Below are 27,094 nucleotides of genomic sequence, written 5' to 3' on the forward strand. Positions count from 1 at the left end.
AACCAAGGTTTGAGCTGAAGTCAGTAGATTAACCATGTCGGGGTAACTTACTTATTTTCGTGAATAGAGTAAAACTAGGCTCTACTGCCTTAAGGCGATAGGAAACGGAATCGTTCCTTATTAAAAACAGCACCAGGGGTGCTTCTACTTAGAGTAAGGGGCCTTCCTGGCGATCGTAGGAGCCTTCTCATCTGAGAATTTCCTGTATTGGCCTCATGCATCACCTACTCGCGAAGCTGCTTCATGCCCTTGTGGGACTCATCCTCATGATATACCACCGTTTCATCATCACAACTTCTCATATCTTCGTCGCCTTTCCCTCGTGTCCACATTCAAGGCCTCCAGCTAGTGGCCGTAGATAAACATGACATGGATGAGGAGCCGAAGCAGACGCTGCTCAGCGACGTTCGGTCTTTCCTCGATCCCAAAGCCCGAGCGTGGTACACGAGCCGCGGCATGTCTTACCGAAGAGACTATCTATTACACGATCACCCTGGAACTGGGAAGTCCAGCTTCTGATTGCTTGTTACGGTTTTTCTTTGGCCTGGAAATATATATTATCAGCCTCGTCTGTAGAATGACAGCCGCCTGAGTACGCCAGTGTCTGAACTTCCTCGGCGCTGCGTCGTTCCCCTCGGTGACATTGACGCTGTCGGCCCCACGCGATAAATTGGCGCTCAATTTCCTATCTGCTCAGCTATGGTGCCAATCTGAACAAACCGATAGTCTACAGAAACCAGCGCATCAGCCCGCTGATAATTACTTGTCGAGAGGGGAGGTTTGACTTTGCCAAGGTGCTTCTGGACAGCGGCGCCTACTCAAAGGGCGAGGCTGATACGATGAGTCCCGGTCAGGGTGCATTCATCTATAACATCCCGCTAACACCTCTCGAACTTTCTTGCAGAGCGGCTGCTCGATAACAAAACGCACATACGTTATAACAATAGAAAGAGCTCGTAGCCAAACTCTTGCGTCTGGGGCGGACCCGAACAAAGAGGTTACCATAATCCAAAGGTGGAGCGGTCCTCTTCTCCTTAAGCTGGTCTACTGGAGTCACAGGTGAGAGTCAAAGTATCTCCTTGGACTATGAGGCGTGGATGTCGAAAAGCGTGATTCGAAGGTTATGACGATCCTACCATGGACACTCTTAACTCAATATACAGAGATAGACTGGACGTAACCTTGATTCGTACCCGCAGTACCTCTGCCTCGTCACACTGTTAACCATGGAAGGCACTACTGTTTTTTCCAACAGTATACATAATTAGATTAAGTTAAGTTACGAAATTCAGAGCCTTAAACAACTACGTGTAACAGTTGACATAACATAGGAAGTAATTCTAAAAGACTGGCCATTAAAGTTAGCCGATTTAATAGCTTGAAGACTCTAGCAAATAATCAATAAAACTAGGTAGCATTCTAGATGCTAGAATATTATAGGAAATAGGTGTAGGTGTATATATAAAAACTTGTCCTAATTTGGAATAGTCTTTCTTAGCATGTACCAGACTAACAATTATAATACCTGGGTTGTGCAGCACGGAAGTCGGCTAGTCCCGCATGAACGACCCCACACACGGAGCTGTCACAGATCGTGAATCAGGTAAGAATCTGTCGTTGTCCAATTTGAGTCCTTAAGCTCGTCTTTACTTATGTATTCCTACTTTTGCCAAGATTTCTTCTTGTAACCATCCCCAATCTATCGCCAGCCTCCAAACTATAGTTACCACAGCCAAGATGGTCCGAAAGAAAGCACTCATCATCGGCATCAACTACTTCGGCACGGACAACGAGCTAGGCGGATGCATCAATGATTGCGACAATGTGCGCAACTTTTTGGTCAACGATCGCGGATTCTCGGGCACCAGCCACGATATGGTGGTGATGGCCGATGTGCCCGAAAATGAGGGCACCCCGTTCTACCCTACTGGCGCCAACATCCTGGCTGCCATCAAGTGGTTGGTCACTTGGAATCAACCGGGTGACATCTTGTGGCTGTCGTACTCTGGCCATGGGAGCCAGGTACGTGACCCGGATCGATCTACCGGGTAAGTTGAATAGTTTAGGTCCGAAAAATTGTTGGCAACATATACTAATAGCGTGCAGCTTCTCTGATACGATCTGTCCTGTGGATTTCGCCGAGAATGGTCAAATCACAAGTGAGATTGTAAGCACTGTTCATTTGTTCAGTCGGTTAGAGAACTATTGAATGTTTGCTAATGCCTAAAACTGTAGTTGCACCGCTCCATCGTCACTCCAATGAACCCCCAATGCAGACTTACAATTCTCTTCGATTGCTGCCACAGTGGTTCCGCGGCAGAGCTGCCCTACGTGTACCGCCCCGACGCCGACGGCAACGTGAACATGGTCGATACCATCAAGAAAGGTCTCGGCCTGGTGCATGCCGCTGGCGACCTTTTGGAGGGCGGATTCTCCATCGAGAAGCTCGACGACGCCAAGATGCTGCTCGGTGGTGCGACGGATTTCTTCAACGGTCTTCATCATCGCCGAAATCAGGAGGTCGGCGAAGACGGTCTGGCGCTCGAGAACTTTGAGGAGCACTGGGAAACTGAGGGAAAAGATGTCTGGATGTTCTCGGGATGTGCGGATGATCAAACCTCTGCGGATACGTCGATTGCGGGTGCTGCGACAGGGGCCATGAGTTGGGTTTTCATAGCCACGATGCGGGAGTACCCTGAGCAGAGTTATATCAACGTAAGCTTGCCCAATCACGAGATATTGCATAAGTCACTTCTACTAATATTGCGCTCTAGGTCCTGCAGAATACTCGACAGGAGCTCGCCAAAAAGTATTCGCAGATCCCACAACTAAGTTGTGGCGGTGAGTATGACCTAGATCAGAATCTTCTGGTAAGAGCACCCCTACTCCCCAAGGCAGCTTGTTATTCACATTCTCAGCTTTAAGTCGCTTCAGCCTTGCCAACCTGGATGAGTATTCCGAGCCTCGAAAGACCAACTAGATGTTGCTGAGAACCGTAATCATCAAAAGCGGTGATATCTAGAGATTATTGGGGACGAGTATGCGATTGTTGAAAATACATACATCTCTATACATATTGGACCAAATGACGGTCAAAAGACGAGGGATCCAATTGTTGCAGAATGTCGTCATATTGGTAGTTATACTGGTAGTTACATAGCAATACATTCGAGGTTCATGAGAGAAATATAGTTTCTACAAGCTGGGGATAATGCAGGCTCTTCATGGTAAAATAAAGGCAATCATATCTTACTTTTGCGTCCTACTGGCATGTAGGGAATATATTATTAAATGGGACTCAGGTTCCTGCTTCAGCGCCTTGTTTACTTGTTGTTGAACTTTGCATAAGATAATCGTAGTATCATTGATTTTGGCTACTCATATAAAGACGGCTCAAACAGGGTGATGTTTAGAGCAACATAAAAATAGTTAAGACACCAAAATATATTTCTGCCGGACTTCCACGGAATTTGCAAGATATGAACATGAGGTAGGAATCGTTCTATTCATAAGTATTCTTTTTATGCAATAAGTTACGTATGTATTGTGCACAGCACGGGGGCATCATGTCACGTGCTTCTTTTAACCTCATCGCTCCTGCCACAGCAGTCTCTTAGTGCTTTACAGCGAATTTACTGCCTAAACGAGTACTCATTCCCATTGTCTCCACATTTGCGCCAAAAACACCAAAATCTTGACGTTGATGCTGGCTTAGAAAGCAATTCCACCAATCCCATGCCGAAGTGTTCTCAACAGACACCTTTTGCCCTTCTGTACGACGCACGCAGAACTCACGTTGGAAATCATGGATCGTAACAAGAAGGGCCAGGATCTGATGGGTAAGTGAAGTTTTCCTACGTTTCTTTTTGCATTATGTCTTGGACCTTGCAACCCATCCCGCTCTTCTCAGGTGCGACGCCATCAGGAAAGCTGGCAACACGAACTCAATCTTAGGTGATCACCATCGTGGCTCTTTGGCAACACAAAAACGGGGGCATTCTGGGGTAGTTCCGTGCAGCCTTGAAAAACATTGCACATATGAATTTGTGTGCAAGGAATGCTAGTCATCAGGCCTCATCACGTCACTGGATCTGTGATTCAAGATCATCATAGATTAGACCTTGGATCCAGCCGTACTACAAGAACGGGATCCGTTGGCTAGATTGAGGAGACACTGGAATGACTCGGATTCACATCAAGGAGCACTGAGGGTCACTTAGGTCAAACTGCGAAGTTGACCATTAGGGATAATGAGCAGCACGCATATTGTCAGCCCGTTGTTTGTGTTCTTACCCGAGGCGATAGACGCATCCACAACATGTCGCCTCAAAGATTCAATATGATTCTATGAGGCAGGCAACAGGACCCTTTCCTGTCTATTGAATTCCTTTGTCCCCTTATATGGCCCGAGCCTCATATATGCACTTGTCTCATCACCGACTTCTTGTCTCTTGGATCGCATTATTCACTCTGATCTCCCCATCAAATCTTCGGTGCCACTTCCCTTTCTCGGCGACTACCATTTTCGCCTTCTGGCTCCTTTACCCTATCTACATCGCCAATTTGGACTTTTCATCAGCCTGCCATCATCATCGACCGACCACAATGGCAGACATTGATCCTTGGGAGAAGAAGGGCGGGCGAGACACACACCCCAAGGGTTGCGGTTGTGTTTTTTGGCTCGATGACGACGAGTTCAGCGACTCTGATCCTTGGGAGACGGGTCGACGGGCTAAAGAATCCACGGGCTCCAGTTCCTGGCTTAAGAACGACAAGGTCACGGTCCCAGATCCTTGGGATAAGCGCTCGACCGACAGCCTCGACGACTACAGTGATGCTCTTTGGCCTAGTTTTGCTGAGCACAACGTATATTACTCCGATCCTTGGGACCAGAGCCCGACCGACCGCATCAAAGATGACAGTACTGGGTTTTGGCCAATATTCGCCGACGATGACCACATCAACGATGATAACGATTCTCCTTCGTCTAAACTTGTGGACGACAGCATCAAAGATGACAGTAACGGTCTTTGGAACAAGGTCGCCAACGATGACAGTGACGCTGTGTGGCATCAGGTTCCTAACGTTTGCTTTACGGAATATGATCGTGGGTTTCTTCAAACAAACGCCGAAGCCAAGGAATCTGATCCTTGTGATAAGGGCCGGCCGAAGGTCTCCATAAATCACGGTTCCTTCCTTCAGGGTCATGATGATAACTTCATCAATTGGGGTCCATTCCTTAAGGATACAGTCGGCAACCTCAGAAACATCCATCCTTGGGTTCAGGGTCTAGGCAATAACTACACCCCCGCGCAGACGCTGATATATATCCAAATTATGCCGAATTACTCGCCCGTCCAGGACGAGGATGAGAAGGAGAAGGAGACGGAGTCAATCAAGGAGAACAAGCCCAAAGAGCTCATGCCCGAGGACACTGAAAAACTCAAGCGGGACCGGAAGTTGGATGCTAACCTGGAGTTGCTTAAAGCCCGCCACAATCTCTGCATCAAGGAGATCCTCGACCGATTCCTCAAAATGATGCTAGCCGCCACCGACGAGCTACCCCATGAGGCTACCATTGAGTCGGCCATGCTGAATAGCATGAAGATGGAGTCGGAGACTGCTGCTTTGGTTAGTACACTCTTACTCCCTAAGCTATTCCTCGAACCTTGGCTAAACAACCCCACCCCCAAATCATTCAATCCCACAACATTCCCACCTAACATCCTTATCCAGATCAATGAAATCCAGAATCTCCTCATGATTTCCCGCGAGATCAAGGCCCTCTGGATCCGCGGCCCTCTCAACCCGCCCAGCGAGCACACGGAACAGGAGAAGGAGCTCGACGTCCAGGCTGAGATGGTCCAGGGTCTGTACAACCAGGCCATTATCATTCAGCAGAGGCGAACCAAGGCGCATGCTGTGGCTGTGGCGAAGGGTCTGGCGGGAGATAAAACGAAGTAGGGGGCTGTTGGTGTTGACGCCGTCAACGGAGGAGCTATATAAGTTTAGGTGGTTTGAGTCGTTCTTGTCTAATGATATACAGGCAGATAGCAACAGAATGACCAATGGACTGTTCTACATGATATCCTTTCTCAGGGCGAAGTTTTGGGGTCCGCATGCTTTATCTCTGCTTTTCAGCGTATGGCAGCAAGCAGCACACGGACGGACGCACAATGGCAAGGACGAAAGACGCAAAATTAGATGATATATCAGGCTAAAGGCAATGAATCTCTAGCTCTACTGATGACACACTTGCGTGCCAAAGTGATGATGGTGCAGCGTCTAAAGATGGGCAAAAGCGGAGCATATGGGCTCCGAAGGCCATATCTATCCTCTTCATGAATGTTGTTGTGGCATCCAGAAGTCGACAATCTCCTTATCGTGTCATGATGGGGTGGCAAATATAGACGCGTAACATGTCATAGGTCAAGCTCAACTCAGCCCTCTCCACCCTCGGGGTCTTCACCCTCGTCACCAAGCTCCTCCTTCATCTCCTCCGGTACATCTTCAACCTGGCCGACCCTCTGATGGGCAGCGGTTATCCCGCCAGCCGTCACCCAGAGGAAGTAATCCGACTTGAAGCTATCGATTTGGTGGAAGAAAGTGTGGAAACTATTATTGGTTAGTATGTCTTCTTCGTTCCAACATCCAAAAAATGTGCTTACGAGTTCTCCTTCTCCTCGAGTTCGAAAATCCGATTGTAGATCTGCGTATCCTTGAACTCCTGGATCTCCTTCTCGTAGTTGGCGAAGTCAATCTCAGGTCTCTCGTAATTGCCTTTGGCTCTGGCATTGTAGTTCTCAAACACGGGTCGTTCCAATAGCAGTCCCAAGCCTGGCGCCTTGGGGATACTGATGCGGCTTTTGTCATAGGATTCGCTAATTCTTGAAAGAGGCGTCGCGCATCGCGTCACCAGTACGGCCATGCCGACCATCTTCCTGATTTGGTGCATCATGAAGGATTGGCCATGGACCTTGAGTGATAGCCATTGCGTGTCGTTGATCTGAATAGGGTTCGGGTTCACCACGAAGGACTTGATGTGGCGTTTAGCCGAAGGATCTGAAGGTCCTTTCTGAATCGTGTAGTTGTGGTAGTTGTGGGTACCAACGTATTCGCTGAGAGTCTCTTGGAGCTGATTCAGGCGCTCTGGCGTCACACGATATCGACGTTTGGCGGAGACGTAGGTAGCTTTTATGGCTTTGAGAGCAAGATCGACGGATGACACGACCTTGGATTGAGGCAGCTCGGTTGTTTCGGGGTTCACTAAAGTCGCCGTGGAAGCGTCAAGATCCTCGACCAGTGTAGGCTCTGCTCCGCCAGCCGGTTGTTCTTCTGAAAAGTCCTGCAACTCAACGTCATTTCCGGCTTTGATTTCTGGGTTGGATGCTTCTGCCTTGGTGACGGATACTGTGGTGACTTCCTCTATCCTCTCGGCGGGAGCTTCCTTATCTTGTGCCTTCGAGACCTTATCACCTGCGGCAGACTTGGGCTTCTCCGTCGAATCATTCTCGGCTGCATGTAATCGCCGCAACACCTGCTCGCGGGTTTCAGGGTCCAAGGCGTCGATGATGGGTTGAATCTCATTCTTCTCGACATCCTCCCAGAAGTCCTTGACGTCGGCCATGCGCCTGGCGTATGCCTCCTCTTGTCCTTGCTCCTTGATGGACTCCAGCACCTTTTTTCCGAGATAAGTCTCCGGGTGCGGAGGCAGCAGACAGTAGCTCGGCATGAGGTACTCATACCATCTCGAGTCGCAGGTCTGATAGCAGCTGAATGCGTTGTTCGTTCTCTGGATGCCCCATACCCGAATTTGCGGCGGCAAGGCGTCGTTGATCTTCTTGACAATGTCCGGATCCTCGATGATCAGCTTCAGCGAGATCACATTACCCGCCGCATGCACACCCTTGTCCGTTCTAGCACATCTCACCAAGCTCGACTTTCGAGGGTCATCGGCGTTCGCCTTGGAGATTGCATTGGCCGCCACAAAAGCAGCAAAGATGTCACCCTCAATGGTCTTGTCCTTGTGGTTGATCTGCATGCCATGGTATCCCGTGCCCGCATATCCTACCATGACCGCGACCTTGCGCTTGGGTCGACGTTCCTCAGCCTCAATCTCCTCCTTCGCGAAGGGGATGCTCATGTAGCTCGGATCGCCATTGCCGGACACGACGGTGCCGTCCTCGCCCACCTTACGTCGCTTGCGGTCTTGTGTGTCGGTGTTGCGTGTGCGTTTATCTACATGTTCGCGGCTACGAGCTGGTTAGCTTGTATTGGCTTCGGCGGCTGAAATCCGGACACGAGCAACGAACCTGTATTCCTGCCGGCTGACTTGCTTGCGCTTGCCGCCGTCGTCGCGACCACCACGGCCACCTCGACCTCCGCCTCCTCTGCCGCGCTGGCCGCCGCGCCCTCGGCCTCGGCCACGATTGCTCGAGTCGAAGTGGCGCCTATTACTTGGCGGGCCATCTGCCTTCGGCACACCTGAGTCGAGAAGAGTTTTGCTGTCTGTGGAAGGAGCTGATGTCGTAGGGGACTTATCCGCGACAGGTGCAGCCGAAGAAGCCGAGCGCTCGTTGGCATTATTGTCGGCAACCATCTTGAGACAAATTGGCGCATTCGCATTATCTCCAGTATGGCTGGATATCGTTACGCAAGCAACAGCATCGCGGCTTTCCCACTTCAATTGATAGCGGACAAGAAAACTGCTTATCGATAAGAAAGCTAGCTCATCAAGTGGGGCAAATCTGCACCTTGAAATATATCAACCCAGCAATGCCAGTATCACAGATTTTGATCAAATATTTTGTGGTTGGATAGACACTAGACGAAGAACTAGTTCTTATTAAATTCTACCAGTGACAATTTTGAAAATCGTAGGCATTTAAAGAGCCGTGATCACTGAAGTGACTGCAATAATCTCCCGAATATGCAATAACGCATCCAATTCAAGCGGTTTCATATGAAACTCCACATGTCCTATTCACACTGCGGGGCCCGACTACCAGGGGTCAGAGCCAAGAGGTGGCCAAAATCCACATAACTCCATTTTTGCAGGTCATGATTCTCACAGTAGAGGAGGGTATTCGAATAGCTGAATTTGGAAACTGCAAGCACCATTTGCAGACGTGTGGTGATTTATGCATAGGCCTCGTCGCGTCTCGTCGCAAAGAGGGTATAATTGGGGAAGGTGGAAGAACTTGGGCAAGGCCGGAGATTTATACGAAGGCCAAAAAAGGATATTTTTTTCTCGTCTCTGATGGTTACTTCTGGTTTGAGGCAGGGTTTTGTAAACCTTCGGCCCTGCACTTGGCCATATCTTCCTATCTGTCGGGGGGAGACATTGTTCGCTTTTGTAGCAGTACGTGAGTGATACCGACGACTGGAAACATTTGGCTAATTTGTTGTTTGATTATATTCAGAAAATTTAACACGAACTAGTAACTATTAGCGTAGTTATCGTCGAATCGGTTTCTCTGTAGCAATATCAGTTAAAAAACCGGTGTTGTCACTGTACGAATAATTCCACATCTGTAATAACCTTCCTATCCTAGACATGCTTAACTTCTACCTGTTCTAGATCGCAGTATTACCAGTACCCGAATATAAATATAGATAAATAAAGGAGACTGTAATGGATTTTATATTTAGATACACTAGGTGGACATTATTCCGTACGGAGATAGTATGGCATACCGATGCTGAAAGAAGTAACCTTCCCCAGATCTTATAGAAAAAGAAAGTAGTAATAGTGATAATAGAAGACAGACCGCGAAGTAGACTAAGTAAAAATTAGATACGCTATCTCGACGAGACTTTAGGAAATACCGGAAAGATACCGAACAAGTTTTAGTTCCACATACGTAAGGTAATAACCTGATGCGAGTACATATATGGGGTAAAGTTTGTGTATTAGGAAAGCTTGGTTGGCTAGATAACCAGCTGGCCGAGGGAACATGCGATATCTGTTCACTAATCTTGCATATTAACTATTCCTGCTTTAGTAATTGCTGTGGCTAGTTCAGTAGAGATATGCAGATTATCCGTATGACGAAGGACCTCGAGACAGGCACCGAGTAATTATTCTCTTATCGCGTGCCCACGCCTTTCACGTATGAAGAGGCCCAGAAGACCTTCAGTAGCTGATAGTTTACATTAGACTATATGCTGTGTCTCAACAGGTATTCCATGTGTCTCAAGGTCCTACAGAGATGTAAACCCCTCCTGGAACACCTCGGCAGTCCATGTCAGGTTTCACTAGCTGTACCAGTTAATCTTAGTATCGGAGCTTGCATGATACGTAGGGTTGGTATCGTAACTATATTAATGTATAAAATCGATAGCTTCGATCGAGTTATTACGAGGCCGTCCGTCTACATAAATCTCGCTGGCGTACCTATACTGGTATTTCCATGCTGCTGAGATCCCCTCGTGGCGGTGCAAAGTTCACACGCTTAGTATGTATATCTGAACCCTTCTTGAAAGTCTTCCTATTGTGGCTGTTAGTCCAATTTCCCTCTGGTTTGATCCAATTCGTAATACTTACGTCATGGCTCTCCAACTGCTTCTCACCGCGGTCGGCTTTGCGGTTCTCGAAGTAAAAGACGACGCCGACAACTCCGACAATAACTATTGACAGAAGCGAGCAAGCAATACACGCATACAAGCCAGGCCTGTAGCCAGTCTCAGCGTCCTCCGCTCTAGAATTTTCACGTAGTTAGTTTTCATTACGGACAGCATTTCAGCACCACAGCAACTCCTTACCTGAACACCAAACTCCCAGCGATCCCTCCAATACCTCCAAAACCAACCAACGTCGCGCTACAAAAAGCTCTCTTCCACTGCCCCCGAATGTTATTCGCCTGATACGACATGGCAGAGGGTACGTTCGAATTCGCCCCGGCCGTTACGAGAAACACGCCGAAATACCTTACGGCACTGCTCCTGTGCCAGCCCATGATGGGCAAGCCGATGAGGCACATGACCATGTTCATGACAATAACGGGTCCGCGGACGTGGTAGCGGTCGCCGAGCCAGCCCATACCGTACATGTAGATGCCCGCAAAAGCGTAGGGAGGCGCGATGAGGCACTGCGAGGCGCCGACGCTGAAGCCGAGGTTCTTGTTCAGGATGATGGGGAGGAAGTAGGCGAGAGCGTAGGTTATTGTTGTCGTGTTGAAGAAGATCATGGCGTAGGCCCTGTGGAATTCAGCGGTTAGCGAAACGGAAACTCCTGGGTATGGGTCTGTCATGTTGGGGAACCAACGCACCAGATCTTCCAGTCGAGGCCAGCACCCAAGAATCTTTTGAGCTCGAACTTGGGCGTGACCGCATCGCCCCTGTCAGCATTAACTCGCTTGACTATCCAGGCCAATTCTTCCGCGTTGAGGAAATTCCAGGACTTTCGGTTGGAATCGGGGAAGTCGACCAGTAACCAGTATCCGACAATTCCGATCAAACATGTAATTATACCTTCCATGATGAAAATCCCTGAAACTTAATTTTAGCAGAAGGTCTCTAAGTGATATATCTGGAAACCTACAGCGCCAACCTGTGAGCCCGGCGAGCCCGGCCATTTGCATTAGGCCAAAAGCGAGGATGCCAGAGAACGCAGCTGCAACACAGCCCACCACGTAGAAGAAGGAGTATCGCTTGCCGACCTCATCTACGGCAATACGTCAGTAGATGTATCATGCAGAACATTGGTTTATGAGTAGAGCTCACATCGGGTGTACTGTTATTGGCAACAACAAATTAGCACTTCAAGTACTTCCCAGGGAGTCATGGTAGAATTATAACCTACCCAGGTACTCAAAAGATACACACAACTTGGGAAGAAACCAGCTTCCAGGATCCCCAGGAGCACACGACACGCGGCCAGCTGTCCATAATCTTTCACAAATCCCATGCCTATCATCACGCAGCCCCATAGTAGCGTAATTATTGCTATATGATAGCGCGGGCCGAGCTTGCGGACGATGACCGTCGAGGGCGGCTGGAAGATGACGTATGTCACGAAGAAGAGAAGGGAGGCAATTGAGTACCGGTTGCCAACCAAAGAGAGCTCGGTGGCCATGCCTGCGATGTTGGCGGCGGAGAGGTTGGTTCTGCACGTCCGGTACGTCAGCTTCGCTGGTGGTTAGTTACGTATGGATAAGGGATTTACTGACCTATCCATCAACGAGACGCAATACCTGTATGGCGCGAGATGTTAGCTTTATCCGTTGCCTAAGGGTCTTGAAATGTGAATAGGCTTTGTTCATCTCATCGCAATCGTGCAAGGACGATGTTGCATGGGAACACTATGCTTTTAGACCGCCACTAACATAAACCCGACAGTGGTAATCAGTCGTCTGTCAATCCGCCACAAAATCCTCTTCTGCACCTCGGGTGGGAATTCATTCTCCCAATCGCCGTTGGTAACATTCTTGCTGAGCTCCACGTCGGGTACCATGGTAACAGTGGCCTTCTCGTTCTCGCTGTCCTGAACCGATCCGGCTTTAGAATGAGTCGCCATCTTATTGTTCTGCAATCGGTCGTGGACAGTGTGCGCGTCGGAGAAAGGTCAATGAAGGACGTTGAAGACAGAGACAGCGACACAGACGGAGATGAGGAACGGGGGAAAAGAGGGGAACAAGAAATAATCTACCGATAAGGTAGACGTTCAGTAAAATTGCCGAACAGCACCACTACCACGACTCAGGATTTGGAGGGGATCAATATCTTTATTCAATAGCCGGGTCAACCAAGCTGGGGAAGGCGTATTACTGGCTATTCGTAGAAGCGAATGGACCCCATAGGACAGACATCATTCTATGGATCAACAGAACAGGGAATTACCCCGTGATTGTCAGGGCCAAGAGCTTGCCATCCATTGTTTTTGCGTGGATAACCTGGCACGACTGATCATCCGGGAGCAATTCAGTTCAGCTAACTACATATCCGAAGCATGAATAGTTCGGCAGGGGTTCCCCAATCTTGGCCGGCGTTCCTATCTCAGGAAAGATGGTTCACCCGATGGTTGCCAAGTGTTTCCGTGGAGGATTTGCTGCTCAAGGACAAGCAGAGGATCTCAAGCCAAAACCCGCAGCCACCTCCCTTGACCGACCATCCTTGTACAAGCTCATTGGTTTGTCCTTCAGTTGTGATCCACAGTGATGCTACTTGGTTGATAGTCGATAGTCGACCATCATCTCAGCTCAGCAGCTGCGCCCCAAAGGATGCATCTGGCATGGGGTAGAAACTGGATGAGGGGATAGTGGAACCTGGGGTAAGTGGCCCATTGGTGCGGGGCCGCTCGTCTCCGGCACTTAAACTGTGCTTCGAGAATGCGGGGTGGGCTAGCCGGGAAAGGCAGGCAGCGCCGCGATACCATCGCCGGGAGGGGGATGTGGAAGCATCTATTCTGGGTCAAGTCACGTCTTATCGAGTTGTTATACTGCGTATAAGTGGACACCTACTCACGGAATCCAAGCAGCTGAGCGGGGAGGCGTCTCAAAGCAATCCATTCATGGCTCATATAAATTTGAATCGCATGGAACGAATTTCCGGAACTCGAGTTGGCCGTGGGCGGGTGTTAGTACGTGACAAGACTGTCTAGGTGTAGGTGACACAAGTCTGACCAGTAGGAATCCGCTGCCAATAAGAAGCACCAAACCGCGATGGATCTCGTCCCACCTTGTGTGACGCAACATTCGCATCTGGCAGCAACCGGGTTTGCCTCACCTTCTTGAACGAGGAAGGGGTTGGGTGCATGGAACTGCACGATTGGGGCTTAGCCAAAGGACCCATATAGCCCGCTCGGCGAAAACGCGATTGGACGTTGCTAGTTTATAGTTTCGAATCCAAACAAGTGGCTGCCGTGTGCTGCGTTGTTGGATGGCGCTATGCCTTTCACGGTTCAGGATGCGATGGTGTTGGCCGCCGACGCTGGAATATTGGTAAGTCAGCCTCGAAGTATGTTCCGGGGTATGTGGTTCATGTGGGCAGTCGTAAGATTATCTATTGCTGACAACACAGCATGCAGCCATGTTTTGAGGATGGTGTTGCGAACGACCAAACACATGATCCTGGCGTCAAGGCTGCGTCGGTAGGAGGTATATCTCAGGACATCAGAGCGCCACTCAAAGTTACCATGAGACGATGGCAAGCTTTGCCTACGCAGGATTTCGATAGATTTCGAAGTAAAAGTATGTCACGCTCACAGTGAATGATGGAGGGGTAGAAGTGTTGAGTTGATACCAGACTGTTATTACAGTGAAGGGCATTCTAATGGGCAAGGGAAAAGCCGTTCGGCGCTAGGTGCATTTAGTCAAACGAAAGATCTCGTAGGTGGTTTGGGAATATTGGTGCTTACTGAATCGTGAGAACTGGAGATGGGCTTGTCAGTAGCACTCGGATGATTGTCGATGGAGATAACTGAAAAAGCCCAGGAGGTCCTTATAGTAACGTCCCACACCCACATCCGGGACACCCCCACATGTGGGACACCCAAAAATGCCTCATCAACACCGCTAGCCTCTAACTTCAACCTCTTTTTTCTTTACCAATATCGATTCAATCTTTACGATATTTTACGTACGTCTTCTTTACACTACTATGAGTCAATATACCGAAGATGATATTTATCGAGCTCTTCAAGCAATAGCTACCGGTCAAAGCCTCCGAAAAGCAGCATATGAGCATGGTGTCCCAAGGTCTACTCTTTCACGACGGATTCAGGGAGCCCAGTCAAGAGATATAGCCTTCACTGACTACCAGAGGCTCTCTCCAGCCCAGGAATCCTATCTGGCTGAATGGGTTCGAATCCAGGCTGCCCTAGGCCTCCCACCAACCCATCAACAGCTCAAAGACTTCGCCGAGCGTATCCTACAGATCCACGGAGACACCGAACCACTTGGAAAGAACTGGGTCCAGGCTTTTATCAAGAGGAACCCTTCAGTCAAGGTCCAGAGAAGCAGAGCTATCGATTCCCAGCGTACTAATGGAGCCCCAGCTAATGTGATCAGGCAATGGTTCAAATACCTCGCTATCCCTGAGATCAAAGCTATTAAGGCCTCGAATCGATACAATATGGATGAGACAGGTATTCTAGAAGGTAGAGGATCAAATGGTCTTGTTCTAGGATCATCTGAGACTCGTTCTATACGGAAGAAACAGCCTGGATCTCGAGCTTGGACATCTCTTATAGAGTGTATCTCTGCGACTGGTACTGCACAACCCCCACTTGTGATATACAAGGGGAAGTCTGTCCAGCAGCAGTGGTTTCCTCTAGACTTGACTCCATACGAAGCCTGGAGGTTTACAGCAACAGAGAATGGGTGGACGTCAGACTCTACGGCTATTGAGTGGCTACAAAAGATCTTTATTCCTTTGACTTAACCAGAGGACCCTGAAGAGACTAGGTTACTTATCCTAGATGGGCATAGTAGCCACGAAACGACAGAGTTTATGTACCTCTGCTTCATAAACAAGATACACTTGCTTTTCTTACCGCCACACACATCCCACGTTCTCCAGCCTCTCGATCAGTCAGTCTTTGGACCCCTCAAGGCAGCCTATAAGAAAGAGCTTGGTTACCTTAACCAATGGGATACTACTACTGTCGTAGGGAAGAGAAACTTTCTCTTCTGCTATAGAAAGGCACGTCTAGCAGCATTGACCGTTAAGAACATTATCAGTGGATGGAAATATACTGGTCTCTGGCCTTCGAGCATAGCTAGACCCCTTATGAGCCCCTGCTCCTTGAGAATACGTCAGCACCAATCAAACAGCCTAGTCATACTTGCAAAGGGCACTCTAGTAGTCAGGACTGGGCGTTAGAGACATCAGCAGTAGCCTGGTCAACGCCTAAGAGGAGAGATGAGCTCCAAGATCAACTCAGCTTATTCAGCAAGCTTGATAGTGATCCAAATACCCAGCGGCTACTCTTTCGGAAAGTTCAAAAGGGCTCTGATGAGAAGGACTACCAGTTAGCTGTCGCACAGCGAAAGATTGAGGCAATAGAGGCAGAGCTTGAGGCTAGTAGGGCTAGGAAGCGGAGGAAGGTCAAGATGAGCCCTAATTCGAAGTTTACTAATATCAAGGCTATTCGGAAGGCTCAAATCGAGACTGGTGAAATTGAGGATAGTACAGATGAGTCTAGCGAGTCTGAAAACCCTAGTGACGGTGAAAGCTGTATTGTAGTCGCATCAGAATAAGTGTAAAAAAAACTTGAAGTCAGCATCATTTCTAGGGCGTCCCACATGTGGGGGTGTCCCGGATGTGGGTGTGGGACGTTAGTACAATCAGTGCACAAAGTCTCCATGCGACCCTGAATCCAGCCAATACCCAAACGAATCAACATCGTCAGTCAGGCAATTATCTACCAGTTCTCGCAATTTCTCAGAAACAAACGAATGAATTTAGTCATTTAAAGGCTCGTATTCAGTATGGCTATACCAGCTCGTACAGCAGCGGTTCGGCGGGGGATGATTTTGATAAGTCGTCGATTTGAGCCTAATTGACCTGACTATGCTTCCTTGATTTCACGTGTATTAGACTTCAGAGACTTCCAGACATGCTCTTTAGGATTCAAATCGCGGTTGTGTGCTGGCCGTGTGAAAGTCCAGATCCTGTACCTTTTCAGCCACTCTGGGGTGCCCCCTAGGTGTGAACTCGAGCGCTATTTTGCCGAAAAAGATCCCTTGCCTCGTAGAATGAAAGGAGACCTTCCTCCAGGATCGTGTGGTAAGCGCGTGAAGACACCCCTCCACGCTTTACAGCCGGACTCCCCTCCTTAAAGACAAATTTCGATGTGCCTCCCACCCGCTTCATCGCCGCGTAGCCAGATCATTGAGCAGACCACAAAAGAAATCCAGGACGACTATGGCTTTCTGTGTTCATAAGGGTCTGATGGTACCATTGGGTCGAATGGCGGAAAACCCAAGAGCACGGGTTATGCGGCGAGTTCTAGTCCCTTGATATATAATAGAGCGTCCGTGTAAGGGTCTTGTACTTAGCCGGCATGTAGTATTCACGGAAAATTTCGAGCCTCTCCTTCGTATCCTCGTTCTTCAAGTCTATCCGCTTTACCGTGCTCTATTTCTTCACGTGATTGCATTAAAAAGTGTATTTAATAGTCTTTGGGCACCCCTCCACCCCCAAGAGCCTCTTTAGGTCGGTGTACATACCTTTGGTTGCTTTCTAGCCAAAATAGCAGTCCGGCGCTCATCTCTGGCGCTTTAGCTTCTGCCCATATATTTTCTGTTGTTAGATTTCGTTATTTTAGTGGGTTTAGCCCGTCCGGCAATACTACCAGTAAATTAGTTTAAAAGAAAATTTGTGATACTATCCTGAGAGACAGATCTACGCGAGAGTTAGATAGCTAATAGTAGATATGTACTTTTTATAAAGAGTTATACCGTGAGCTAAGTAGAGTGCTTTCCTAACCTACTGTTAATCTAGAAACTGTGGGATCGCACTGGTACTGGCATTCTGGTTATATACGAAGGTCAAGAAGGGAAGTTGTCAGAGGTGGTACCTGCGCAGCCACCACCACTACTTAGTTCCAGACCAACAACACTAGCCTAGCTTTCTTTCCTCACCATAATACACTTCATTTCTATTGTGTGTCCCTCAACAGAAGTACAGGTGGGGGAGTCGAAATCGCACAAAGGAACTAAATTATCTTAGGTTTAGGCTATGACTCTGCTTTCCCAGGGAATCCGTATGGGACTTACGTATTTAGTAGAGGGTGGATTGCCTAGAGTATATTATTAGCTGGTTTTCCCCGAGGAGTGGAGTTGATATACTGTAGCTAGCGAAGTAACGACTATGAGGGCGATTATGGCACTACAAAAAACCGCCATGATGTCTGCATGGCAAGTGAAAGTTAATCGTAGATGATGGAATATGCTGCCAGAAGCCTATAGTGCTCGGATTTAGGTAATGGGCTAAATAAATAGCGTCTTGCTCAAGTAGTGTAAAGGTTCAGAGAGAATGAAGTCACAGGAGGGATTATTGCAAGGAAATGTACATAATTTGCCAGGTTAATTACAGCATTATTCACTTGAGTAATGACGAGGACAAGTGAATGCAGTCGTATAGGATTCAAGTGGCAACTGCGCTAGGTGAATGTTAGAAAAGTCAATTGTCTATTTCATAAGTAGCAGATGGACATGTTTTGATGATAACAGCGCCCAGTCCTTAACCAAGTACTCGAGAGTATTCTGTAGTTGTAACATGCACAAAGGTCAACTTGTAAGAAACTTCGGGGCATAATGCTTTCCCAGGAATATCAGACTCTATTGCAAATTGCTTTGAAGTTCAATGCAAAGGTATGTAATTCACCAGTCATCCAGGTTAGTATTAAGGCCTTGCTGTGGTAAACCGCATCAAACCTCACCTCAGTGAAAATACTCGAGCACAGTTTCAGGCACATCCATCTGAGTTCAAGTTGCACACCGGAAGATTAATTAATCACACCCAAAGGATGATGTGGTTGCTCTTGCTTGTTGTCCATGGTGGTAGTGCTAGCTATACCATCCGGTTACTGAGAGCCAACTGGCATAACCGGCCGGAAACGACAGCAAATAGCCAGTCGGGAGCCGGGGTCTTTGCTTCATCGTGGCAACTGTAGCAGAGCTTGGAGCATCGTAACGCGACATCTACGATAATTACATTCGTGATCCGCTACTGACATAGACTAACACCGCCCAAACAGTCTATGTCGTACTTCGCAGGCCCCTGTCTCCGAGTTCCACAAGGCTCTTGTTGGCTCGACCTGACTCGCAACACAAAAACACCCACAACGGATGTATTACCATATTGTGATTGCCCCTTGAGTCTCAGGGATACAAAAAGACCAGTCAATAGGGGCAGCATTGAGCACCGCCTTAAATATCCAGAAAATGCACATAGACTTTCTGTGCAACCAGTGGAACTCAAACCTTCGCAGCAACGAGGCTCATATAGATGCCCCACAAAAGCCCAACGAAGTTAAGAAACACGATCCTCTTCTCGACCGGAATACAGCTAAAGCTGACAATAGACGCAAAAGGCCAGATCTTGTACCCTGCGACAATAAGCGGGATTGTGTCGGTCCTAATATTCTGCCCAATCTTAGCCGTCGTCTGGCCCTTCATCAAGCCCATCAAGATATAAAACGCGACCGTATTCAAAATGGCCCCAATCGTGATACAGTCAATGAACCACTTCGTCATCGTGTTCCTTATATTGAGCTTCGGCTTCTGACGCGTTGCATCGTGCTCGCCGTCATAAACCGACAACGGCCCCTCATCCTTCTCCTTATGGTGCTGGCTCTCGATGTCGCCGACTGAGGTCTGCCGGTCGTATGCGGGGAAGCTGTGCTCAAGAAATTGCTGCCATTTGTAGTTCGGGGGCGAGGTGATGAGCGCTAGCACGACGAAGCGGAGGAATTGCAGCTTGTCGAAGGTGAGGGGGAGACCGGCACGGTAGGCTTCGAGGAGCTGGGCGAGGATGTTGGAGGCGCTCGATAGGGCTGCCGAGGCGAGCGTCGCCTTCACTATAGGGGACGGCATGTAGAGGTGCGATTTGCTGCGGGCGGGCGGGCTTCAATTGTGCGAAAGTTGGTGTAGTTTTGCGACGCAAAGATGGACCAGGAGAATTGTGAATCTTGCTGTCCCTACTCTGAAGAAGTTGGAAAAGAATAGTCCTGCAGGAACTTGGAGACCGGAAACTCTGTTTAGGACAACTGTCCTGGGAGTCGCGGATGCGTCCTCTTGATCGGCGTGCGCACCTTCCCCATCGATTAGAACGTCGTTTCGGTATTAGTGGACTTGTGGATCACCCAAAGATAAACTTGAACCTTGAATGAAATGGCTGATATCAAATTGATGAATTATCGTCAGTGTAACGTAGAATGCATGATCTAGGATGGATAAATCAGTTGTATGGCTTTAGAATGCGTAGACTCCAGGGTTGTTGCATGCGACGCACCAATGCAATGGTAACCTTCAATAAGCGTCCCGAGGCCAAGCCCTAGCCGAGACTTCTAAATCGTGGTTTTAGCAACCCGTATTGTAGGTGCGGCTGTGCAACGATTGACCAAGACTTGGGTCCAACGATGACGAAGCGGATTCCGAACTTGGAAGCCATATTGCAAATGTTACCAATGTAAGTTATCGCGGCATCACAATGCCAACGACTATTTCCCTTTCGCTTGAGAGGAGTCACTGTGAGGAGGCATTTGCTCGGAGTCGCCTCCACTAAAACGTGGATGGTGCTGATGTCAAGCTTCCCTCTCTTTCTCGCACCCAAGAACGAACTTGAACATCAATTGGTCAATTGAACAACTTCGGGTTCCAGCATCACCATCATCAACGATGCATCTCTACTAGTCTGGAAGCCCGCGCCAATGCCTTACTTCATAGCGCTCATCTAAGTCTTTTAATTGGTAGTCTGCTATATCAGCTCCCTGGATTTCGCCCTCATGAGGGCTGTGACAGGCTCCAATATCTGCCTCGTCAGACTCTGCCATCCAATGCCTGGCTTTCGTGAGTCACGCCGATAAACTTACCAATAGTATCACACGCCCTACGCCCCAACAAGACGTGGGCGTGAGTCTTATCACGATGACTCTGAGTATTATATTGATACAGCCAATAGTCGTCATCCTCTCACAATAGGCAAAATTGAAGCATAACAAACCCCTTTCTCCAACCTTCTGGCACACTCACTTGATCTCTACCCTCACCGACATACTCATAGCGTGACCAGCGCCCTCCGCAATACATCTCGCTTTGTTGCTTACTTACAAGGCTTTTCCACATTCACGCTCACCACTCAAATACATATAAATAACCCACCCATCATGGCCCTACCCTCCCAACCTGCCCTGACAGCCACTCAACTCCGGCATCTGGCGCCCTGCTTGAGTCCTCACGCATCAAAAGCCCTCAAGCACCGCACTCTTGACCGGGACGACATCAAGTCCAATACCAGGCAAGGTACCCTTGATCGGGAGGCCTGCTACTCTATAGTGAAGCAAAACCGCATAGCGCAACTCAATCTCAACACCCGCGTCAACCATGTAAACCGACAACGCAAAGCCACGCGGACAAGCCGACATCGCTTGGCCTTGGACGATGAAGACGGCATCGCGCTCGCACGGAGCTCCTGTCCGTTGCCTAGCGATGGCTGTCATGCCGCCGTCAAGCCCAATTTGCAACGTCAGGAAGCTTTCCGTGCGGCGAATAAGACGCTCCTTCGTTTCTCGGACGTTGTGATGCATGATTGTGATCTGTATCGGCTAGGAATCCTGTACGACGATGAGCATGCTCGTGGTTCGGGTTTTGGGCTCCATGCCCTTGCCGTCATCCGGACAGAGCCGGTCTATGTTGTCTGCTCATCTAAACGGCTGCGGAGGAGTCGGAATTCCCAACCTAGCATAGGGAAAGACGAATCACTACCGCTGGACCTCTCCTTTATCTCATTTGGCAGCGACGCTTATATTGCGCGGTATCTTGTATCTGAACACGCAGATACTTTTACCAAATCCCTGGAATATGACGAACCCGTGTCAGCATTAAGGGTCTCGAGACCATCAACGCCGCTGCATATCAACTACGAGCTCCTTCTCGACCAGGACTCTTTGCACTCATTACACTCATTACCAACGCCGGCACCCACAGCGACAGATTTTCCTGATTTGATGTTTGATTCGGAGGGAGAGGAGGAAGAATACGACGATAGTAATTCATGGGCGGTTATGCCGCGTTCACAAAGGGGGACTCCAGATATCGATGTTGATGTTGTGAGGACGCAAGAAGATGAAAATGGTGCAATGTCCGCCGCTGAGGCCTGGATCGTGCTGGGTGAGACTTGAAGCAGGTTTGCATATGGGGTCCCTGATTGCCCTTGGATCTCGACCGACTCGTGCTGCAGAGTTTGTGATGGATTCTGTGGTAAGACAGACTGGTCCTATATATCCCAGCCCCGGGTTTCGGGGTGTGGGCTTGTGGCGAGATGATGATTAGATGGAAAAGGAAGCTGTGTGCTCGTGGCTGGATGACCGCTTAAGCTCGTTGGGTTGTCAAATCTGCTGTTCTGTAAGACGGGGAGACCCGTGGTGCTAAATCCCTTGATGTTCTAATGGGGAGCATTCAGCATTGGAATTTCTGCTGTATCGGTTTGTGTGTCGTCGATATCCGGGTCAGAGATCCCCTATAATAATGCATGACCTTTCTTCTTTTTTTTCATATTTTCTTCCTTTTCCTCGGCCTACGGGCGTGTTTCGATTATCCCCATGTCAAGCATTCACATATATAACAACAGATATTATTGCTAAGAACTGCCCTGAACAGTTTGTATTGTGATCTTGATAGTTCCTAACGCCGCTTCGTGACGAGGCGCTAAACTGCTGTCGCAAGTCTAGGAATGCCGCGTTGCCGGTCTTCTCAGACCACCCAAATCGGATTTTAATGGTGGTATAGTCCAGGTACCGCTCCCGGTTGAATCGTAATTTCTGAATGCAGAAGCGAACAGCCTATCAAACAGCGTGCCGCATGGTCCGACACCTCCAAGCCTAGAATGATCAAACACTGCCCACCTCCTGAGCCTTTCCAACCAAATTCACTTTCGCAATCTCAGGCTGTATTGGCGTGAGATCCACCTTCGCCCTCCAAGTCTTATACCAAGGACCACTAAAAAGCTCTTCCATCCTCTCCATCGGCACGCCCTTCGTCTCCGGGGCCCAGAATCCCAAGACCACAAGGCCAACCGCACATATCAGTACCCAGAAAACGTACGCCCCCCAGACGTCCAAATTCACAAACATATTTGGTGTGACTCTCACCACAGCAAACTGGAAGAACCAATGCACCGCCATATTGGCCGCATAGCACGCCCCCCTAATCCGCGTGGGGTAGATCTCTGTGCCATATAAATACTGGACAGTACACAGCCCAATCGACCACCCCAGAGCATAGATGAAGACAGACGCAATGGCAGCGTCGGAAGCGGGTTTGTTACTGCCATCTTGAAAAATAGACATGTAAACTGCCATATATACATGCGTTATGCATTGCAGAAAAAGTCCCAGCATGAAGCACCGCCGGCGGCCGAAGACGTCCACTAGACCCCAGGTAAAAGCCATGGTGAATACGAGCTTGACGATCCCGTAGGCGCCGCTCGTTATTAGCGAGGTGTTGGGGCCGGATACACCGGCGTAGAGGAAGATTTGCGGGATGTAGTAGGTTATGCCGTTGCCACCGGACCATTGGGCTATGGTTTGCATTGTAACTGATGGTTTTTAGTTGTAAGCAGTGGTATAAGATAGAACGAATACCTACGTCCAAGCAGGAATCGTGTACGGTAAGTGCGGATTGTGGCAATCTCTTTCATGATGGTCCATGTCGAGACACCCTCGAGAGCTTGTTGTCTTGTTTCCATCTGATGCTGCAGTTCCTGATACTCCTCTTCGACAGCCTTGGTGTCCTTGTCAGCCTTTCGAAGCCTTGCAAGGACACTCATCGCCTCCTCAGTCCGATCCTTGGAAGCAAGCCACCTCGGCGTGTCGCTCAGAAAGAACGACGCAATAAGCACCAAACCCGCTGGCACAAGCGCAATCGACATAACCAACCGATACTGCTGTCTGGTCGCAGGTAATCCCTTCTGCGCCCCATAGCTAACAAAGAACCCAGCCGAAAGCAAAGTCAGCAAAACAACCATATAAATACTAACCACCATACCCCTCGATCTAGCCGGCGCAATCTCTGACAAAAACAAAGGGGCGACAACCGTCAGACCTCCCGCCCCTAGGCCACCCCATATACGCGCAAATAGCATGAAGCCCAGGATACCCGATGAAAAGGTTTGCATCAGGTTTCCGCTCATCCAGACGATCATGCAGAGTTGCCAGCATCGGAGTCGGCCCAAGCGATCGTTAAGAGTTATTGCGATTAAGGAGCCGATAGCAGCGCCGAGCACGCCGAAGGATGAGATGTTAGCGGTTCGGTTGGCGAGGCCCGACGGGTTGGTTTTCCAGAGGGAGGGGGTTAGGGCGAAGTCGGTCTTGAAGGATGGCAAGTTCATGGCGGAGCTGAAGCCGCCTTCATCGTAGCCTGGAAGCTGTAGGTCAGTGGTTCTGGACTTGGTCGGGGTAGAGCATTGTTGGTAGACCTTTGGGGATTGAGCCAGATGCTATCACGATAATTGTAAGGATATAATAAGCGTTTACGTCGAGCATTGCAGCGGTGGAAGTTTATCATCACTTCTCTCAAATTGAAAGCCAATTTATAATGAATTGAAGTATAAGCGCGCAATACTCAAAATTTGCGATGCAGTGAAACCGTCATCCTCATCTAAGTGCTAATCTTTCAACTGGATTCACAAGTCGACATGGTGTGGGGTACGTCGCGGGGCACAGCGTAACCCACGGGGTACCTAGTGGGCAGGCACGCAGTTCATTCCGGGGTTACAATTTGAATCCTCAAAGCCCATCTTGCTATCGTTAGGTCTTTGCGGTATTGGAGGTTATTCGCCAGACTCAATGGAGTCGCAAGCTGATCATTCCCCAAAGTGGCGTCTTACATTGGGGGGATCGGACAGTTGACCGGACTATGACCGGCTTACTCCTCGTATTTCCGAGATATCACTGCACTAACCTGAGCACCTGCAGAACAATGGCTTCAACGGAGACCGTCGAGTTCGTCTGCTAACATATAACAGCTGTGACCCAAGCAAAACAGCTCGGCAAGGGTGGAACAATTTGGGAACAGCACGGTATTCTGGCGCAGTAGACAGGTATAATTACGTTATCCCATCTTGATGCGCCATCTATTCTGACCCCCAATTGCCTGCTTCCTTATTAGCTCCAGTTCCAATATGGTATCCTCTATGGGAGGTTTCCGACATCGGTCACGAGTGGACAAGCTGAGCTCCATTGTCCGGAATGTAGTCATCCGAGACAGCCGCCCTGTCTTTCGGGTCTTTGGAGTTGTGGAAAGAGACCCAACGGCAGCTGTGTGTATACCTAGATGCCCTTTCTATTGGACTATATATTGATTTTGACACTTTCCAATAGCTCAGAAAAGCTTCACTTGGCGGGGACAAATGGCTCTGATCTCAACAAACCCAACTGGGAGACATACTTGCTTTCTCAATCGCATGCCCAAGGATGCATGGGACTCACACATGCACGTAGTCGACCCCACTGCCTACCCACTATCAGCAGATGCGGCATACACCCCAAGTTCCCATACCGTTGAAGAAGCCATGGATTTTGAGAAATCCGTCGGACTCGACAACATCGTCCTCGTTCAGCCTTCCATATATGGGCACGACAACAGCTGCATGCTCGACGCCATGCGAGCTCTGGGACCCAGCCGATGCCGTGGAGTTGTATCCTTGGATCCGAGGAAGACTTCTCCGGCGACACTGCAGAAGTGGCATGACCTGGGCGTCCGAGGAGCAAGGATTAATTTGCAATCTGTCGGCAAGTCGCTAGATGGTCCTGAGCTCGAGGCTGCTTTGATGCAGTATGCCGAGGTTTTGCGACCTTTGCAATGGACTATACAGCTTTATGTCCCCATGCGCATGATTACCCTCTTGGAGCCGATCGTACCAAAGCTTGGGGTGCGCATTTGCATCGATCATATCGGGCATCCGACATTACCTGGGCCCGATGAGTATCAAGAAACTCAGGACCCCTATAAACTGCCCGGTTTTGAATCATTAATCAGACTGCTGGAAGAAGGCCAGACTTTTGTGAAACTTTCTGCTGCTTACCGGATAAGTGCTGCGAAAGACGGCATGAGTGACCTGGCTCCAATCGCCCAGGAGATACTGCGAGTTGCTGGGAAAAGAAGGGTGGTCTTCGCGACGGACTGGCCACACACTAGATTTACCGGCTTGGATATTCGTCCTTGGATGGAGCAGGTACTGGAGTGGTGCGGGAATGACGACAAGTTGATTGATCGAGTCTTTAGGGGCAACGCGGAGGATTTGTGGATGGTCAAGCGAGAAGGTCGTTAAATGGAATACAAAGTGACATCTAGGATTAAAAGCTGTCAGATATACACGAGATATCCCATTGGAAGGCATTGTTAATCTTGGTTTCTAGTTTATGGAAAGCCTCACAATCATCTTGCCTCTATAGAATTGAATCGATGAGACTAGTTTGGACTATACGGTATGGAGTATTATTGCCCTTATAGCAAATAGTCCAGGTTCTCTCGAGTGCTCAACTAAATCATTCATGCTTCTCATGTCTGTTTCCAAGAAAAGTGCAAATCTAAAATAAAGGAGAAGATCTCTCACCTCACCTTAATACTAGATGTTAGACCTTATACCTACAAATTAAAGCGATAATGTGCTGTTTGGCTAGCGCGAGTTCCCGTTTTCTGGAGGCATGACAGCAAGGGGATGAGTTGGATGGTGGTTGCTCTCGTGTATCGGGTGCATTCGCCCCATCTAGCTGGACGTGGACCGCAAGCCCGTGGAGAAAAGGGGAAACAGATTAAGTTGTTCTTTGTATTAACTGTTTTCTCAGATCGCTCGGCTTGCTACTTTTACGTTAGATGCCAATGACCCGTGTTACGTTGCTTAAGGGCTAATGAGACTATCTTGTAGTAAACCCTCAAAGTTGGTATATAAATCTACAACTACGAATGGACGGAAGTCAGAGTAGAATACAACAAGCGCGCGCGGACTAAAGAGAAGCACTAGGGCAAGGCGGTGTGGCTTGGTGCTGACCAATCGTTAACCTATTGGGTAACTGTTTGATTGTGGGCAAATAGTCTTGTATTGAAAGTGTCATGATTTCTGGAGAGTCCTGAGAGAAGTAAATGGCGGCCATAGGGGCCTTATATACAAAGCAATGACTGATGCCTGTCCCACAGCCAGGACTTGTGTGGTTCCATGGGCAGAGGTCATATTGGCCCATACTCGTACGGTTTGCGGCCATATATTTTTCTCTTTGACTTGGCAGTCTTGATGTAGTAGCCTTGAAGGTCCAACAGTAACTCCCTTACTTATGTCTCTGAGACAATCCCAAGAACCAGGGCTATAACAACCCTGGATATAGGTACTCAGGACATGTGGATACGGAATTTACTAGAAGGTTCTAGAATGT

General features: G+C 48.8%; 9 protein-coding genes across 9 annotated transcripts; 5 read left to right on the forward strand and 4 right to left on the reverse strand.

Moving 5' to 3' along the window:
* The first annotated feature begins 1,586 nt into the window (after nucleotides 1–1,586).
* Nucleotides 1,587–3,240, forward strand: BCR38DRAFT_436650 (peptidase C14, caspase domain-containing protein). The gene is made up of 5 exons (XM_040860468.1): nucleotides 1,587–2,048; nucleotides 2,107–2,167; nucleotides 2,236–2,715; nucleotides 2,775–2,870; nucleotides 2,919–3,240. Exons 1-5 carry the CDS (start codon nucleotides 1,738–1,740, stop codon nucleotides 2,922–2,924), a joined length of 954 nt encoding a protein of 317 aa, XP_040715010.1. The 5' UTR covers nucleotides 1,587–1,737; the 3' UTR covers nucleotides 2,925–3,240.
* A 397-nt stretch (nucleotides 3,241–3,637) lies between these two features.
* BCR38DRAFT_436651 (uncharacterized protein) lies at nucleotides 3,638–6,083 on the forward strand. The gene is made up of 3 exons (XM_040860469.1): nucleotides 3,638–3,839; nucleotides 5,489–5,631; nucleotides 5,737–6,083. The coding sequence occupies exons 1-3, from the start codon at nucleotides 3,806–3,808 to the stop codon at nucleotides 5,962–5,964; spliced, it is 405 nt and encodes a 134-aa protein (XP_040715011.1). The 5' UTR covers nucleotides 3,638–3,805; the 3' UTR covers nucleotides 5,965–6,083.
* Nucleotide 6,084: 1 nt separating this feature from the next.
* Nucleotides 6,085–8,650, reverse strand: BCR38DRAFT_371152 (pseudouridine synthase). Its single transcript, XM_040857282.1, has 3 exons — nucleotides 8,313–8,650; nucleotides 6,669–8,252; nucleotides 6,085–6,615 (listed from the first exon to the last, which is right to left on the reverse strand). The coding sequence occupies exons 1-3, from the start codon at nucleotides 8,597–8,599 to the stop codon at nucleotides 6,441–6,443; spliced, it is 2,046 nt and encodes a 681-aa protein (XP_040715012.1). The 5' UTR covers nucleotides 8,600–8,650; the 3' UTR covers nucleotides 6,085–6,440.
* A 1,804-nt stretch (nucleotides 8,651–10,454) lies between these two features.
* BCR38DRAFT_516645 (major facilitator superfamily transporter) lies at nucleotides 10,455–12,454 on the reverse strand (the record flags this gene model as incomplete). The annotated part of the gene is made up of 9 exons (XM_040865104.1): nucleotides 10,455–10,490; nucleotides 10,547–10,700; nucleotides 10,765–11,199; nucleotides 11,271–11,490; nucleotides 11,543–11,665; nucleotides 11,725–11,734; nucleotides 11,804–12,107; nucleotides 12,171–12,194; nucleotides 12,327–12,454. The coding sequence occupies 9 exons, from the start codon at nucleotides 12,452–12,454 to the stop codon at nucleotides 10,455–10,457; spliced, it is 1,434 nt and encodes a 477-aa protein (XP_040715013.1).
* A 6,218-nt stretch (nucleotides 12,455–18,672) lies between these two features.
* On the reverse strand, nucleotides 18,673–19,930 carry BCR38DRAFT_227087 (uncharacterized protein). Its single transcript, XM_040854288.1, has one exon. It carries the CDS (start codon nucleotides 19,539–19,541, stop codon nucleotides 18,924–18,926), a length of 618 nt encoding a protein of 205 aa, XP_040715014.1. The 5' UTR covers nucleotides 19,542–19,930; the 3' UTR covers nucleotides 18,673–18,923.
* A 46-nt stretch (nucleotides 19,931–19,976) lies between these two features.
* On the forward strand, nucleotides 19,977–20,723 carry BCR38DRAFT_227090 (uncharacterized protein). Its single transcript, XM_040854289.1, has 3 exons — nucleotides 19,977–20,136; nucleotides 20,421–20,516; nucleotides 20,629–20,723. The coding sequence occupies exons 1-3, from the start codon at nucleotides 20,087–20,089 to the stop codon at nucleotides 20,663–20,665; spliced, it is 183 nt and encodes a 60-aa protein (XP_040715015.1). The 5' UTR covers nucleotides 19,977–20,086; the 3' UTR covers nucleotides 20,666–20,723.
* Nucleotides 20,626–22,304, forward strand: BCR38DRAFT_227095 (uncharacterized protein). The gene has a single exon (XM_040854290.1). It carries the CDS (start codon nucleotides 20,834–20,836, stop codon nucleotides 21,845–21,847), a length of 1,014 nt encoding a protein of 337 aa, XP_040715016.1. The 5' UTR covers nucleotides 20,626–20,833; the 3' UTR covers nucleotides 21,848–22,304.
* BCR38DRAFT_371157 (general substrate transporter) lies at nucleotides 22,280–24,313 on the reverse strand. The gene is made up of 3 exons (XM_040857283.1): nucleotides 24,142–24,313; nucleotides 23,313–24,083; nucleotides 22,280–23,262 (listed from the first exon to the last, which is right to left on the reverse strand). Exons 1-3 carry the CDS (start codon nucleotides 24,206–24,208, stop codon nucleotides 22,556–22,558), a joined length of 1,545 nt encoding a protein of 514 aa, XP_040715017.1. The 5' UTR covers nucleotides 24,209–24,313; the 3' UTR covers nucleotides 22,280–22,555.
* Nucleotides 24,314–24,625: 312 nt separating this feature from the next.
* On the forward strand, nucleotides 24,626–26,146 carry BCR38DRAFT_394242 (uncharacterized protein). The gene is made up of 2 exons (XM_040857606.1): nucleotides 24,626–24,984; nucleotides 25,046–26,146. Exon 2 carries the CDS (start codon nucleotides 25,075–25,077, stop codon nucleotides 25,993–25,995), a length of 921 nt encoding a protein of 306 aa, XP_040715018.1. The 5' UTR covers nucleotides 24,626–24,984; nucleotides 25,046–25,074; the 3' UTR covers nucleotides 25,996–26,146.
* The last annotated feature ends 948 nt before the right edge of the window (nucleotides 26,147–27,094 follow it).

The sequence above is a fragment of the Pseudomassariella vexata genome, assembly GCF_002105095.1.
Source record: "Pseudomassariella vexata strain CBS 129021 chromosome Unknown BCR38scaffold_8, whole genome shotgun sequence".
NCBI lineage: Eukaryota > Fungi > Ascomycota > Sordariomycetes > Amphisphaeriales > Pseudomassariaceae > Pseudomassariella > Pseudomassariella vexata.